At 36.2% G+C, this 18,055-nt stretch overlaps 1 protein-coding gene across 2 annotated transcripts in view; it reads left to right on the top strand.

The window, feature by feature from the left end:
* The window catches only part of LOC127624016 (endoglin-like), a 60,627-nt gene extending 47,867 nt beyond the window's left edge, over positions 1-12,760 (top strand). Inside the window, exons 8-15 of one of the 2 annotated variants that reach the window (XM_052098623.1) lie at positions 94-280; positions 1,919-2,061; positions 2,292-2,513; positions 2,619-2,685; positions 9,519-9,626; positions 9,733-9,807; positions 11,494-11,535; positions 11,740-11,844. In XM_052098623.1, coding sequence (XP_051954583.1) covers positions 94-280; positions 1,919-2,061; positions 2,292-2,513; positions 2,619-2,685; positions 9,519-9,626; positions 9,733-9,803 — 798 coding nt within the window. In that variant the 3' untranslated portion in view covers positions 9,804-9,807; positions 11,494-11,535; positions 11,740-11,844. Of the gene's footprint in view, positions 1-93; positions 281-1,918; positions 2,062-2,291; positions 2,514-2,618; positions 2,686-9,518; positions 9,627-9,732; positions 9,808-11,493; positions 11,536-11,739 lie in introns of both variants that reach the window. The other variant, XM_052098614.1, reaches the window with a different exon arrangement.
* Positions 12,761-18,055: the final 5,295 nt, after the last annotated feature.

Raw genomic sequence — 18,055 nt, 5'->3', positions numbered from 1 at the left:
ATGATCTTAAATTCATTTGAGTACCGAACTAATACAATCATGGGCATAGTGTACACTTCTGCTTCTAATATGAACTTTCTTTCTTTCTTTCAGTCTAATAATCATATATTCTTCAATAACCTGCTGATGTCTCCGAGGTTTGCGATCTTAGATGATCTTGAAGACATCACGAATAAGGCTTTTTCATACTTCCAGAGCACATCCGTCACCAGTTACTCTGTGATTCATCTGAACATCTCTGCGGTCCAGCTGTGGATCGGAAAGATCACGAGTTCTACAGGTGACGTTCTTTTCTTGCATGCGTCTGGTTATAAAGGGCTCATTCTCAGGTTATTTGTGTGGTACGTGTGTCCCAAACTGCTTACAAACTTTTCTTCTCTGCATTGAGTGGAGCTCAATACTGCACAATTCCTGAAACGTCTTTTAAGGTCACTCTGTCGAGTGCTTATTAACTTGCATGAAAACACGTGCTTGTTGAAGTGCTCCTGTAGTTCATCAATTGCGGCAGCTGTTTAATACATATGAAAAGTGCCACTGCAGTGTCTGTGATATGCACCTTCAACCGCCAACAGCGGAACAATCCTTCATACCACGTTATTGAGTTTATTTTTCCCATTCTTTATGCCTCAAGCTGAACAAACACTGCTATTCATTTATGGAAAGCTGTTGCAATTTCCTTTAAAGAAATGAAAACCGCATTAAAAATGTTAAATGAAAATTCTCTTATCATTTGCTCAGCCACTAGTAGTTTTGTTAATTTCATATGACTTTCTTTCCCTCGTGTAATGCAGATATATTTAGTAGTATTGTAATAACCAATACTACTGCTGTTGAGTTGAGAACACACAAACCAAAAAAAAGCACCATAAAAGGTAGCTTTGTGTGAGGAACAGACACAAATTGAAGTTGTTATTCCCCGAAAATCATCCCCTCTGCTTTAGCTCTCACGTCTCATTCAATTCAAATATAACGTTCTAAGACGCATCATTCTAGGTTTGACGTCAAAGACGAGACACGCAACAACCAATGACCTTTGACATCACTGACCTCGACCATGGCACAACCATTTTCCAATTTAAAAATTAGATGTGAGAACTTTGGCGATGGGGAAGATTTTTGGTAAGGAAAAACTTATTCCTATAGTTCACCCAAAAATGAAAATTCTCTCATCATTTACTCACCCTAATGCCATTCCAGATGTGTATGACTTTCTTTCTCCTACAGAACAAAAACAACATTTCTAGAGGAGCATCTCATCTCTAAGTGAATTGTGACCAAAACTTTAAAGCTCCAAAAAGTACATAAAAGCAGCATAAAAGTAATCCAAATGTCTCTCTAGTGGTTTAATCTCTGTCTTCTTAAGCGATCCAATCGGTCTTGGGTGAGAATAGACCAAAATATAACTACATTTCCTCTAGAAATCTTGACGTGCAATCTCCTTGGCGATCTTATTTCAAGCTCGAACATCTTACACTCTGCGCATTCGTCAAGCACTTCGAAATATAATCAAGCTTTGAAATCATGAATGGCAAGGGGAGAGCAGATGTCAAAATGTACAATGAAAAGAGAGTTATATTTCAGTCTGTTCTAACCTAAAATGTATTGGATCACTGGAGCCGAATGGATTACTTTTATGCAGCCTTTATGTGCTTTTAGGAGCTTCAAAGTTTTGGTCACCATTCACGTGCATTGTATGGACCTACATAGCTGAAATATTCTTCTAAGAATCTTTGTTTGTGTTCAGCAGAAGAAAGAAAGTCTTACACATCTGAGACGACATGAGTTTGAGTAAATGATGAGAGAATATTCATTTTGGGGTGAACTGTCCCTATAACCAAAAACACTGTTGCTCTTAAAATATGCTTTTTCTTAAAACAATCTTTTTTATTTCTGTTTTTCTCTTTATATTCATCAAAAGCATCACCAGAAGTGGAGCACACCACCTCGGCATCCAGTTCATCACCGAGTCCTTTGCAGATGCAGCTGTACTCATCTCCAGACTACACGTCACCTCTGGATGCCAGCAGCAAAGTTCACAGTAACAAGAGGGTCTATGCAGAGGTAGATGAGTTTAGTCTTTTTCACCAACAGTTGTAATTTTTTAATGGCCATTTCCACCCTCTCCCTGACCCTTACAGTTTAGCAGACTGTTCACTACTGTACCTTTAAGAATTCTATGTGTAAATTCATCAGAGAAAAATTTTAACAAAATAAACTATTCCAGCCAGGGAAGTTTCTGAAATTTGGTTGATTGGACATGGAATAACCCACCTGTCTTTCTCTTTAACCAGATCTCTATTCAAACATTAGGAAGTATCTCCCTCAGCATTAAAGTGAGAAGCTGTCGAGTGCACTCTATGCTGCTGGAGAAGAACATGCCTTTTAAAGAGGAGACGTGTTCCAATAAAAACTGCCCCAAGAGACTCAGTTTCTCCTTCGAGCTGCTTCAAGATCTTCCATCTACCTCGTGGGAACTGGAGTGTGCCGTTCAGCTCTGTCATGAAAAGATCAAAGTTTGTGCTGATATGTTCTCCACACAGTCAATAAAACGTCAGTAGAAATTCATGTATCACTTCATTTGCAAAACCATCTTGTGTTGTTCTCTTTTGTGTTTTCAGTTTTGTCTGAATGAAACAAAAGTCAAGAGGAACTTGCAGGTCATCAAGTCTTATATGCCAAGCCCAAGTAAGTACAACTACAAGAGTTGCATATTACTCTTTTGCAATAATACGCAAGCACACAAAAAACAAACAAACTAAAATTGAAAGCACTCCTAAATTGCTCAGTTTGGTTGCACATCATAATGAATGGTCAACCAATTGGGCATTTTAATTGTTGTTTTAACTGTTGACTTCTCTCATCATGGTTTTAATGTTGTGGCTGATTGGTGTATTTTAGGGATCAAAAAATAAAACAGTAATTTATGACTAACAATTACACTTGTATGTGATAAGTCATGGACTGGTTTGGCATTATAAAGTATTTATTAAGTCTTTATTGGCTGATTTCTTATTCTTGCTTTAAGCCCTTTTACATTCGCTTTTTTCATAACAATGAATTTATTAGCTAACACCAAAACATATCAATCAATAGGTAGTATGACACAAATGGCATGATTTATAGGTTCTGAGTACTCTGTGTGAATGTGTGGCTTATAATTATAAAATACATGTAGAATGCATATAAATAACTTATCATTCTAAACAGGTTTGTAACTAGTCACGTACAACTCCAATTATTAGTCATGAATTACTGTCTAAATTCTGATTCCTAAAATAAAGCGTTACCAGTAAAATGAGTAAAAATGAGTCATGATTACTGTCTGAAAATTGTTTCCTAAATACCACCCAATACATGCAAAACAAACCTGTAATTTAAATAGTTTAGAATGAACAGTTCTGTAAGGCCAACACTAATTATCCTTAATGACTGGCTTACTGTATATGATACATATTATATCTTAAATAGAGCATTAATTGCATTCATTTCTACACAAAAATAAGACATTTAATAAGTTGTAAATTATGGGTAAGATAGCCTTACTTAACATTCAGTTATGCATTAATTACTGTCTTATTCATGCTTAACTACTGCATTATTGTGGACCCTTAAAATAAATGGTTACAGTTTTACTAAACTGTCTCTCAATAATTGCTCAAAGGTTTAGACAATTTCTTTAAGTGAAACACTTACTTACACAAGTTATTAATTTGTTTGAGATTTATTAGGTGATTACAGTATTTGCAGTTAACTTACTGTGTATTGTAATTGAAACATGTGCAAAGAAAATCCATAACTTGAGTAGGTTAAACTTTCACTTTTGAACAGTGGGTCAAGTTGCTTTTAATTTACTAGTAACGACATTATTAAGCCAATACAAAACAATATTATGCCAGTAAATCAGGCTAATTAGTAAACTTAATATATATTTTTTGAAACTGAGCATTCATTTCATTTTCTACACAAAATAAGATGTAATAAGTTGTAAATTATGGCTAAGATAGCCTTATCCTTACTTGTAGTATTCATGCTTAAGTAGCGCATTATTGTGGTCCCTTAACATAAAGTGTATATTACAGTGTTATGCTAGCTATTTAAATGTACACAAAATTGCTGAAAAACAGTAAATGTCAAATTTTTAGATCAAGATTCATTATTCATTGAAATAGTTTGTAATTGTAATGATGAGTATGTCACATTCAAGTGCTTTTATGTTGGGAAAGAATTGAGGCCAGGTTCATTCTTACATGTTTCTTGGTGAACTCTAGTTTTGACATCATTCACGTTAGTCGGCTTGCTAACGATAATGTAAATGTGGTCAAATAATGTTATCTGATTAATAAATGTACAATATGCTTATACAGTATGTAAATGTTTATGACCGAAACAGCAAATGAAAACAAGGCAGCTGGTTTTATAAAAATGAATAAAACATAACATTCCCTACAGACAGCATACTTTCCTACGCCATGTTGAAAGTTTCTGTCTCCTCCCAACTCGGAAACTCGGAAAAAAACGTTTTTTGCATTTCCCAGTCATAACTACAAATTCATGGGCAACTTTCAAGTAGAAAACGTGTATTTACAGTATAATAATTCTGATGGCTTGTGAAGGCAGCATACATTTGGTGTATACAATATTTACTCAAAGTTACCCATTGACAAGGCTGTTTGACGAGTTCTATTAATTCCACTTCTTTTAATCAGCCAAGTAGGAACAGTTATTTGTATTAATCCCATTAATTCCACTATCAGTAATCATAACTGCAGAATATTGGCACACTGTTGTATTCATTCAAACAATATGCCACAAGAGTCTGTGTGTTACACTGATTTTACAAAGGGTATGGGTTTTCTTAGACTAAAGCCCTATTAATCATTTTTGAACTGATTTTATAAAACTTTGGCAACAGCAATATGACTAGTTCAATGAGAATGTATTAATAATAATAATAAAAATGATCAGAATAAATGATCCTTCCTCAAAGTCATATAGTTCAGTAGTCTAAACGTAGACTGTTTACAGTTGTCAAGTAACAGCAATTTGGCATATGTATATAGAATGTGCAGTAACGGATGTGCATTTATCAACATTTTCATCAACGACTACAAATGCAGCACAACCAATCGGAATTAAGTGTCAGAATCTCTTTAATAATTACAGGGTTGTTGGGTCATCTGTGTGCGTCACTTGCAGCGAATTTATGTCCAAGATATTTCGAAAACTTGATGACACTCTGCAACACAGAACCTTTAACCCTGTTATTTTCGATAACCTTGAGTTCTAATTTGGAGACATACAGGAAATAAAAACTCCCATTCAACACCATTCGTTACAGATGACAACAAAAGGAAGACACGCTATTGTCCCGAATTCAAACAACACCCATCTCATCTCTGCAAAATTTGCGCTGGTGTCGCCCCACCTTCAGTTGACATATCAGTCGTAATGTAGATAAGGTCAGGATATGAGGAAGTGCAGGACTGGATGCTGTTTATAGGAAGGCCTGCTCGCTGACCTTGTGGCCGCAATCAGAAATAATTAGTCAGTGGGGGATTTATTGTGTCCGAGGTCTGGTATGTGTGGCCCTCCAAACCCAGGGCCCGAGTCGCTATTGTCAAGCACACACAAATAAGGGAAGGTGTTGTTCTTGAAAGGGGAAGACGGTCCCCGGGCAGATGAGTCAGGAACAGAGTACACATACCTCACGGTTGGACAGAGACAAACTCCATTGTATTTCACTCTAGACAGAAACAGATCCCGGGAAACTGACACAGGGTCTTGTCTTCACCATACATGCTCAGCTCAGTCTCGGTCCACATGTTATTTTTCCTGCATTGTTGTCTATTTGAGACACTTGCGGGACAATGGAAGGCAGTTTAAAAGTTTTTGCAATAAAACCGTATATGGAAAATCAAGGGGTAATTCACTGAGAATAAATTACACCCACTGATAGTGTTGTTTATTTCAATACAATGTTTTATCAACCAATTCACTTAAGTAATAATGTAAATCAGGTAACAGTGCACCATTGTGATCCAGACACCTAAATCAATTCTTCAAAACACTGAAAGTGCCCTCAACTACACTGCACATCTCCATAGACAGCCGAATCTCATTATTATTCATAGCTGTTTGTACGTAACATTTTCATGCACATTTGTGTGTGTTTGGATATACGTTGAAACAACATGGACGTTCAAATTTACATAATTTCTTTTTTACATTAATAGCTTTACAAATGTACAAAAATGTATGAATCCTTAATATTATAAATACATTTGTATAGAAATGTTTTACTATTGTATAGATATTTTAGATCTCATAACCCTACCCCTAAACATAAAAAACATAACAGGGCTTCGTTCCCTAAAAACATCGTAAAATCGTGGAATCCAACTTACGATTTCATCTTAGATTTGCAGCCCATTTCTCAAACGCTTCGTAATTAAGTAGTTCTTGAAAATGCTTGTAGATTTACGAGTGCTCTGGAGTAATCGTTCAGCGCTACGAGCATCGTAAGGGCACAAACATATGCAGACACCTGCAGGACAATCGTGAAATTACACTTCATACAATATTAATACCAATACCAATAGTGGAGGATTAGTGACACTTTATTCTTAGACTAATTAGACTAAGTCTAGTAATAATAGTAATAATGTCTTCCCAACGTCTCCTTATTTTGTGCTCCGTGATAACACGGAATAATATTCAATTAATGCTTGTAATTAGCAGGATCATACACAGGTCTTATCTTTTAAAACAAATCGCGGAAGCTTTTACATCGAGAGGAATTTGTGAAAATGAAATATTACAAATGTACACCTGATTATGGAAGCAGATTGTGTAAAAAGTAAATTCAGCACAAAATTATTGTAAAAACAATATGTAAATATGCAGATAATTAGAAAATATATTTTTAAAATATAGCGAGGTAAATTACAAATGATTGTAAAGTTACGCACAAATAGAATGCTGTTACAATGATGAACAGAACTATATGGTCACATTTCAGCACTGTCACACGGACAGCAACACTTTTAAGTAGTCCTTAAAGCGCATCTTTGCGTGTTCATGTTAAGTGCAGCTTTGGGAAACGCATGTAAAAAAAATGGAAACATTCGTAAAATTGCTCGTAGAAAACGCTAAGATTGATCGTTATTGGAAAACGCAGCCCAGGTAGATAAATTAATAGAGACAGTAATTTTCATAAAAATATTTTATTATTTTAATTGAATACATTTTAAATAATTCTATTTTGTCTTTATAGTAAATTTTAGAGACGTGGCATAAAAAAATAAAATATGTGTAATTAAGTGATGATTAAAGAATGACATCATTTGTATTCATTTAAACATTTTAAAGTTTAGTCTTGGGAAAAGTGATGTAATCCTTCGAAACGAGTTCAATAGTGCCCCCAAAATCCCATAGGACAAAAGAAAAGTGTTATGATGTCAAATCTGGTAAATGCATTACCCGTGTTAAATAAATATGATCGCATTGAATATTTAGCTAATCTCATTGATTATATATATAATAAATTCATCCAATTAATTCCATAAATTCAATATTCGTGGATTCAGTAAAAATGATTAAACATTGTAAAGTTGTTTACATATGTAAAATGATTTAGATGCTGTCAGTATTGTATGTTTCAATATCTATGCAAATAAAAGTACCACTCTTTACCTAAGAATACATGCCAATATTCATGAGATCATGTTGTATTTATGGCCATTTATGACACTCTTCCAGAGACTATTTAGCAGAGATGGACTACTTGTATTAAAATGAATGGGAGAAATTGGAACGCCCAATGGTTGTAGAAAAGGAAGACCCGCCTTAAAGGTAAAAGAGCCAATCAGCTTTTAGATACAGAGATCGCCTGTCAGTAATTTGAGAATGTGCATACGCATTAGTTGAACCAGCCTGCGTAATCTGAGCTAAAGAAACAGAGTTTATGAAACCATTGTTGTCAGACTTTTCTGCTGATTTAAAAAATATTTTTTGATCGTAATCTTGACCAACCTTGTTAGAGATTTCGGTCTTTCCCCATTCAAGTAGATAGGAGCTGTACATTTATGCTGCTTGTTTAAATAGAAAATAGCTGCCTGGAGTGAGTGGACTAACTTGCCTTGAAAGGGACTTCTCCATCATTTGTTCAATTCTGTTTACCGCCTGATTCATTCGATTGATTGAAAATACAATGGTAAATGCTCTAGGTAAATATCACTTTTGTGAATAAGGGGCAATTTATTATGAGCCTGATTTACATAGGCCTAGCTACACTGAAAATAATGACATTGACTAAACCTGTATGATGCAGCACTATTCCAGCACAGACAGCAACCGGTTAATCTGGATGGTTGGGTGGTTAGTGTAGAAGAAGCAGCACTGGGTCTGTTCTCTAGAGTTGTAGGAGGTCTTTCAAATCACCATCCTCTCTTCCATCTCTGAAAGCATGTTTTATTGTCCAGAGATCACACTGATTTAGTCTGCAATGAATAGAAAGGGGCTAGTAGAATCAGTCCAAAGTTGCTGTTTTTGAGAGAGCAGTCAGGATGTGTCTGCTCGGGTCTGTCCTTCCTGTTTGAGGGGCCAAAGTTCATCCCCTCTTGACCACCATTTCCTGCCTGTGTTTGCTCAGCTCAGACTTTCTGACCAAACACATAAATATTTGGTGGAAGCCCTTCGGCTGTCTTGGGGAGGAAAAGGAATATAAAAAGAAATATAAAACAGATCCGTCTGTGGCACCACAACAAAAATTCTTCAAGCCCCTGGGAACAGTTATTGGAGCGGTTGAGGTGTTTTTGGTAAACACGCTCATACTATTTGCTTTGAGAAAGGTTCTCGGCCTTTATCATCAAACACATTGAGGTCTCACCATCAAAGAGTGCACAAGCAGAGACACATACAGCCTGTTTAATCCTATTGGTTGGGGAGGAAGATCATAAATTCAGAAGTGTGTGGGAAGTGTCATATATGATGAGGTCAGACACTGAAGGTGTGAACAGAGAGGATGCAGGTTGAGTGGAAACCGCACGATTCAATCCACTCTCGCAGCAGCACACCTGCACGTCTGACCACATACTCTTGTGTTTGACATCTGCAACTGGTGCAGTTGTCTTTAAGTGGATATGCTGTCTTTTGTACATGTAGCCTTAAAATCATCATCATATTTGGGAGTTACTAACCTACGTCCAAATCATGCTTAGGTTTTTCCGCCTGAAGCAAATTTCGTCCACACCACAGTACGCACAGTATCACTGTACACTGCCTAGTTTTTCCAGCTGTTTTCCAGTGTTCTGCTTTTTCCAATGAGTGACACTGTAATGTGACATAATGCTACATTTCACTATTTTTTGGTTATGTTGCATGTGCAGCTTTACAACCGCGCAAACCAAAGTTATTTAATGATGTATTTTCTTTGATATTGCTTTGATAAGTAATTTATCAAATTAAATGGAAAAATGAAAAGATGATTTCAACTGATCTGAATTGTCTGTTTGTTTCAGATCAATGTTTTGAGTTTGGACTGTCGGCTGTTCTGGGAATCGCATTTGGGGGATTCATGATTGGAGTTCTGCTCATTGGAGTTTTATGGTTTATTAAAATACGCACAGGTAAGTCACAGTAACAGAGAGGGAGTTATCTTGAGTGGAGTTTATCATATAAATACTCTAGCGTGAGCAGATACTGTATTTGGTAGAGTTTTCTCTGCTCCTTTAGCTTATGAGGGAAGAGTTGGAGAGAGCAGCTGTAACAAGCCGCGAGATGATTTGCCACTAGAAATAAGATGAAACAGTTAAGTAACAGTGACAATTTGATTCCGGCTGCTGCGGTTTATATATATCCAGACAGATGACAGTTTATATTTGATCTGTTTATTCCAGTGCTTCTCAAACTGACGAAGATTTTTTTTTAGGTAAAATGCCCATTGTGTGGTGCTAAAAGCGAGTGAAATGTTCTCCCAAACAGATGAGGTTTTTAAGGTTAATGGTCTATTGAGTTTTAAATCAACAAAACCGACCTCCAGACCCTAAACCTAACCGACAGTGTCAGAAAAAACAAATGTGAGATGAAAAACACAATTGCTGAAACATCCACGTCATTTTGTGGTGCTTCTATGACACTTTTGGCTCACGTGTGGACTCGCGTGCTCTTCAGAACTCATACCACGGTCCTTTACATCGCAAGTGCAGCGCTCTATCAGTTGAGCTACCGCGCTGTTTGATCACGCTTGAACAAGCTTCTGTAAAACGCTACTATGATTGTGTGGAACAGATTGAAAAGTAAGTGTTCATGAACTGATATTCTGCAGTTTTATTTGTGATTTGTGAGAAAGTAAATAAAAGTTGTTGTTGTTGTTGTAGCGCCTCTAGTGTTCATTTCACCAGCCAACTGCAGCGATACACACAAAAAGCCATGTCAAAATAATTATAGTAACGTGATTCTATGAGATCAGTTTGGGAAATTGAACATCTACATGCTCACAGACTTTGACTTTTTTGTTTATCACCTCTGTTTTTTTTGGGGGGGGGGTTAGCATGCGCGATTACAATTGTGATTAACTAATGGTCAACATCGGACCTCATCACATCCTGCATTCCTAAAACTGAATGCGAGTTTTATATTAAATTCTAAGAACAAAACTATATTAAAATTTGTAAATACAGTAGATGGGAAATTAGAACAAAAACAAAAAAAACATACTACACATAAACATACCTAAATAATTTGTGTCTATTGTTTACTTTTTATGTGCTGTCTTTCGATAAAACCTTTATACAATACAAAAAGTGCCGTTAAAATTCAAACTTTTGTTTGTTTTATTTCCATCTCATTGCACGTAACCCAATAATTGGCCTACTCCCGTCAATGCTATGTTCAGTTGTTAGTCAATGTACTAAAGCTTCAGACGGACGCTTTTGGAGCATCTCACTTTGGTTGCGTCGAGTCTCACCAGTTTTCAGCATCGCTAGTCATAATTGCTGTGTTAAATGGACGCTGTGTCAAGTCATATTTTTAAACTTTGCGTCTCGAGAACCCTGAATTCAGAAGTGTCTTTGAGCGAGTCATCTGTGAAAGGATGCACTGTTGGTTTAACGAGGTGTGTTATCTGTACAGCTGGAGTTGCGCTGACTGCCCCTTACTGCATCAAGGTGCTACATCAAACTTCAATTGCTCCGATGGTTGGAACATTACTTATTACGGAATTTACATACAGGTCAATTGCGATGAATGATTATGTTTACTTTTAATATAATTAATCACACTAAATTGACACGTTAATTCAACAGCCCTACTTTTTATATTTCCTGTCTATATTCTTAGTTATTTTCCAGGGTTGTTTTGTGTACCACAGTTTGAGAACCACTGGTTTGCCCTGTTACAAGCGAATACAAGTGATCAATGTGTATTTTTATGTTCAACTATAATCTTTTACAGTCCAGAATATTTAATCAGTTATAATGTGTGAATGGGTTTCAGGCCATTCAGCGTCTATGGGATCAACCGCAGCCGAACTCTCAGGTACTAAAACTCTCTGTGTTATTCAGTACAAAGCGATAGAAATGCTGTTCCCGGAGGAAATCTTTCCCTGCACACTTCCTTGAGTGTTTTCAACTCTTTCGCATTTCCTTCTCACAATATGATAGTTCGCTTGATAGTTGCCGTGGACACCAACATGTTGGTTTGGTGTTTATTGTGCTCAGTCTCTCTTTCTCTTTTATCTAGTTCTCTCGATATCAGGATGCCCATGTGGTCTTACCAAACGTCAGCCGGTCCCCACCCACCAGTCACCCTCTGAGAACAGCAGTGCCAACGCCAGCATTGGCAGCACCCAGAGCACACCCACCAGCAGCATGGCATGATACCTTCCTCTCTCACTCGAACCTGTTTCACTTTAAATATCCCAAACGAGTGAAAATTATAAACGTTCTTTGTACCTCACACTACTCCATTCAGTCTCCAGCTATGGGAAGTCAGCAGGGACAAAGGAAAAAAAGGAAACCTTGGCTCCCAGAAACAGGAAAAACAAAGCATAACCCCCAGGAAATAACAGGAAATTTGTCGCATTCTTGCGCCTCTCTGATGGAGACAAAATAAGATCTCACAAAAAAAGAAAGACAAGCGGCACGTCAACTCAGTGATGCATCAGTGCTTTCAAACGTGGCTAATTACAGCTCAAAGACACGTTACCCAGTTGTATTCACTGGTCCGGCGACCAAACTAATGTCAATAAACATCTCATGGACAAACACATTGGACTGAAACTAAAAATAAATCAACATATTGAACATGATCTATAAATAGAATAGGAATGAAATTGGAAAAATGCTTTTTCAGAATTTTACTGTAAAGGTCTCACTTGGGACATTTTGGGAAAAGGCTACCTCTGAGTCTCAGTGATATAGAATTGTTAAATATTTGTTTGACTTTGAGTGGATCTAGAAAACTAGAAGCCATGGCACCAATCATTTTCTTTAAAGCCACAGGGAGGGAACTTATTTTATAACAATTTTGCTTTCCCTCATAATTATTTCAGGTTCACTCTCAATAGATTTATTAATAACTTATGGAAATCAACCATGGTTTTTCAACAGTTGAATTATGGTATTTGTGGTAAAACCATAGGAACCACAAAATGTACCTTTAGTACAGTAGCCATATATTAACCGTGATATTTGGGGTAAAAAAATAATAATTTGAAATACTTATAACCAAACCTGTGGTTATAAAAATCTGAATAAAACAATATATATATATACACTGTAGTTACCATGTTTTTTTTTTTGGCAGGATGATTATGACATTTATTACCATAGTTTAGGTTTTCTGGTATTATAATATAGCTCTAAATTAAATATAATGATAAAAATATGCTTACTGTAACATTTACATTTAAACATTTATGCATTTGGCAGATGCTTTTAACCAAAGCGACTTACAGTGCACTTATTACAGGGACAATCCCCCCGGAGCAACCTGGAGTTCAGTGTCTTGTTCAAGGACACAATGGTGGTGGCTGTGGGGATCAAACCAGTGACCATCTGATTAAAAGTTATGTGCTTTAGCCCACTACACCACCACTACTGTAGTAAAACCATGGTATATTTTGTGGTTATGGTTTTTCTATAAATACTATAGTTACTGTAGTAAAGCCAGGGGAAATGTTGTGGTCACTATGGATTTAATACAAATACCATAATTCAACTTACAAAGCATGACTCATTTTAACAAATAATGGACAAAGCTGTTGTAAGGGGATGCAAAACTATTTAATAAATTCTCTCCGTCCTCTAAGAGGCTCTGTAGTTCCTAATAACTTCACCCCAATATCAAAAAGAATTAAGATACCATATTTTACATAAATAAATTGAAGCCTATCAGGACCATTAAGATTTTTTTGTATCGTAATTGTTTTAATGACAACTAAGCAAATTCTCATTAACGCAATACAGAAAAAATATTATTATGCAAATTGTTTAGTATTTATCCATCATGGAGGTATTTTTTTAACCGACTTTAAATTAGGTTGATTTGAATACTAATAAAAATAATAATTGTATTACAGTAATGTTTGTGTAATGAAGGGAATTACAAACAAACTAAAAACAAATTACAAATAAAGGTGCATTATGGAAGTTGCTGAATTATCATGACAATTATGTCACAATGAATAGTATTCATTTTTTTAAATGGACATTATATAAATGATCTTGATTTTGTGGTAAAATGTGACCTGGACATGTGTTTCATGGGATTTACCCAAATGCACAACATGAAAAGCAAGTAAATCACAGTGTTGCAGTGTTAATATTGCTTCTTTTTTTCTTCTTCTTTTTTATTTTTGTCGGTCTAAAATTAAACACTTTGTTTCCAAAGACAGGTTATGTAGATGTCAATTTGTAAAGTTCTCTGTCCAACTTGAAAGCTGTGCATTATGTGAGTGTAATGTATGTGTGAATGGAGAAACCGCACAGTAAAATATTTTCTTTGGCATCGTATCAATAATTTTATACTTTTATTTTTATTTTCACACTGCATCATTTTTGACTTCATAAGAAACCTCTTATTGTAGTTTACTGTTTAGTCGAAAGCACAAGCTTTCACAACAGAATACACAAGTTGAAAATTGGAAATGAAAGACAATTAAATGTTTTCAGTAAACCGGCAAAATCAAGCACATTCTTATGATGTAGCCTATTTGACAACAGTTCGTCCTGTACAATTCATGTGAAGATTATTTGTATTTTATTTTATGTGTATGTGTGTGTGTGTGTGTGTGTGTGAGAGAGAGAGAGAATATTTTTGTGAGTGTATGTGTGAGTGTGTGTATGTGAGAGGGTGTGTGTGTGTGTGTGTGTGTGTGTGTGTGTATGTGAGAGGGTGTGTGTGTGTGTGTGTGTGTGTGCCTTTGTGCTTGACAGAAGAGCAAGAGACAAGTTGGTAAAAAAGTTCAAGGAATAGTTCAGACAAAAATAAATCATTTCCTTACTGTATCCATGTCATTGTGATTCAAATCATTCAAAAATTATTCAGTTAATAAAAAAATCCAATGGCTTTGGCATTAACATAATTAAGGTGAACCCTGAACTATCACTTTAATGTGAGATGGATGTGGAAAGCAGAAAAAATGCCACTTGAGCATTTGTGCAATACATGTGGTATGCTTTTATGATGTTCTTGTAATTGAATGTTCTTGTGAGTGTCTGTATATGTACATTATTTTTAAAACTTCCCTCATTATATTAACTCAATATTTGTAAAGCATATTCTGTTTTTTCTTGAGCTTTCCATTGTAAGCACTTACTGAATGTTATTATCTGAAATCAGATTTGTTCAGTTCTCCCCCTTTTGAACAAGTATTTTAATAAACTTTTTCATATTTTAAATGAAATCATGATCATGAATAATGCCTCCTGATGTCATTACAGAGTTTATTTATTGCTTTTCCAGTGGCGTTCTGGGAATATTCTGTTCTGATGATAACAGAACGGCTTAAAGGTGTGGACGCAAAAGTACCTAAAGCCAAATAAAGTTCAGTCTGCTGTCAAACTGAAATTATTCAAGTCAAGATGAATATATACTCAAAATACACATTTTTAAAACATGTTTTTAAGACATATGGTCACTTTCCCAATAGAGGAGATGCTTGTTTCTCATGTTTTTAAGGTCCTTTTTGTCACTTTAATGAAATTCTGTCAAAAACAAGTGAAATATTTATCTCAAAATTGTACAAAATCAAACCTCTTGATTAAGATCCTTTAAATAAATTAGCTTAAGTCTTTACTTGTTCATTTTCTTCAACAGCAGTACATGTTCTACATATCAGTTTTAACAAATGAATCCAGTCATGACTGACCTCACATTTCAAGGGCAAGTAAACTAGGAAAAACAAACCAGTCTCAATTTTCATTTTGTTTTGTGATATTTTTCATGTTTAATCATCACATCCAGTGTGATCTCATGAGTGTTCGTGTAAAATGCGTTTCAGACACACATATATTTGTGTACATTCACACGGACACGGAAACATACAAACATAAATCATTTTACGCATGGAAAACTTTAGAGAAGTTTAAATGTTTACAAATCCTTAAATTGAATTCATGGAATTTATTTTATTGTATTTATAGTCAATGAGATGAATGAAATGTCCAATGCCATCTAATTAATTGAACACAGTTACAGTGCATCTGGAAAGTATTCACAACGCTTCACTTTTTCCACATTTTGTTATGTTACAGTCTTATTCCAAAATGGATCAAATTCATTATTTTCCTCAAAATTCTACAACCAATACCCCATAACGACAACGTGAAAGAAGTTTGTTTGAAATCTTTGCAAATTTATTACAAATAAAATCGAAAAAATCACATGTACATAAGTATTCACCGCCTTTGCCATGACACTCAAAATTGAGCTCAGGTGCATCCTGTTTCCACTGATCATCCTTGAGATCTTTCTACAACTTGATTGGAGTCCACCTGTGGTCATTTCAGTTGATTGGACATGATTTGGAAAGGCACACATTTGTCTAAGTAAGGTCTCACAGTTAACAGTGCATGTCAGAGCACAAACCAAGCCATGAAGTCCAAGGCATTGTCTGTAGACCTCAGGCAGGATTGTATCGAGGCACAGATCTGGGGAAGGGTACAGAAAAATGTCTGCAGCATTGAAGGTCCCAATGAGCACAGTGGCCTCCATCATCCGTAAATGGAAGAAGTTTGGAACCACCAGGACTCTTCCTAGAGCTGGCCGCCCGGCCAAACTGAGTGATCGGGGGAGAAGGGCCTTATTCAGGGAGGTGTCCAAGAACCTGATGATCACTCTGACAGAGCTCCAGTGTTTCTCTGTGGAGAGAGGAGAACTTTCCAGAAGAACAACCATCTCTGCAGCACTCCACCAATCAGGCCTGTATGGTAGAGTGGCCAGACAGAATCCACTCCTCAGTAAAAGGCACATGACAGCCCACCTGGAGTTTGTCAAAAGGCACCTGAAGGACTCTCAGACAATGAGAAACAAAATTCTCTGGTCTGATGAAACAAAGATTGAACTCTTTGGCCTGAATGGCAAGCGTCATGTGTGGAGGAAACCTCATCACCTGGCCAATACCATCCCTACAGTGAAGCATGGTGGTGGCAGCATCATGCTGTGGGGATGTTTTTCAGCAGCAGGAACTGGGAGACTAGTCAGGATCGAGGGAAAGATGAATGGAGCAATGTACAGAGACATCCTTGATGAAAACCTGCTCCAGAGCGCTCTGGACCTCAGACTGGGGCGAAGGTTCATCTTCCAACAGTACAACGACCCCAAGCACACAGCCAAGATAACAAAGGAGTGGCTACAGGACAACTCTGTGAATGTCCTTGAGTGGCCCAGCTAGAGCCCAGAGTTGAACCTGATTGAACATCTCTGGAGAGATCTGAAAATGGCTGTGCACTGATGCTCCCCATCCAACCTGATGGAGCTTGAGAGGTCCTGCTAAGAAGAATGGGAGAAACTGCCCAGAAATAGGTGTGTAAAGCTTGTAGTATCATACTCAAAAAGACTTGAGGCTGTAATTGGTGCCAAAGGTGCTTCAACAAAATATTGAGCAAAGTCTGTGAATACTTATGTACATGAGATTTTATTTTTTTCTTCATTTTTTATTTTTAATAAATTTGCAAAGATTTCAAACAAACTTCTTTCACGTTGTCATTATGGGTTATTGTTTGTAGAATATTGAGGAAAATAATGAATTTGATCCATTTTGGAATAAGACTGTAACATAACAAACTGTGGAAAAAGTGAAGCGTTGTGAATACTTTCCGGATGCACTGTAACTAACTGACCTAATTTGACATTATAACATTTCTATTCATTCTGTTCTGTGTGATTTCTGGTGCCATATTCAACTCGTTTCAAAGGATTATATTCAACCTAGTCTCATAGAATGAACATCACTATAACTATTTATTTGCAAACTGACTTTTACGTGCCGAATTCCGCTGCAGTTTCCTGGTCAAATGAACAATAGACACTACAATAATTGTGTGTTTTATTCATTTCACAATATTCACAACTACAATGGCTGATTATGACTGTATAAATGCTTATTTCTTGCTCTAAACTGCAAAACCTATCGAAAAACTTTTACTACAATGCATCATTTGAAAAAAAATATTTTCACGCTTGTATTACAGACCCAGATAACTTTATACACATATCCAATGTGTTTGGCTTCTGCAGTAGCTCTTCTGATAAAGTTTTAGACCAATGATTCATTAATGGTGAAGGATGTTGGAAAGTGCTCCATTTTAGTGTTGCTTGATTTAACTGCAGCGTTTGATCATTCCGTTTTAATTAACACATTAAAGAGATGGGTGGGAATATCTGGGGTGGCTTTAGACTGGTTTGTTTCCTATTTGTGAAATAGGACATTTGTGTTGTCTGTTGGATGAGATGTACTCCTCTTAATCAATAAATTGTGGTGTTCAGCAAGGATCCCTGTTAGGGCCAATTTTCTTTTTTTCAAATATACAATATAAATTTTCATTTCTATGCA

Source organism: Xyrauchen texanus, chromosome 3 (genome assembly GCF_025860055.1).
Source record: "Xyrauchen texanus isolate HMW12.3.18 chromosome 3, RBS_HiC_50CHRs, whole genome shotgun sequence".
In the NCBI taxonomy this organism is placed as follows: Eukaryota; Metazoa; Chordata; class Actinopteri; order Cypriniformes; family Catostomidae; genus Xyrauchen; species Xyrauchen texanus.
This window is presented reverse-complemented; position numbering and strand designations above follow the sequence as displayed.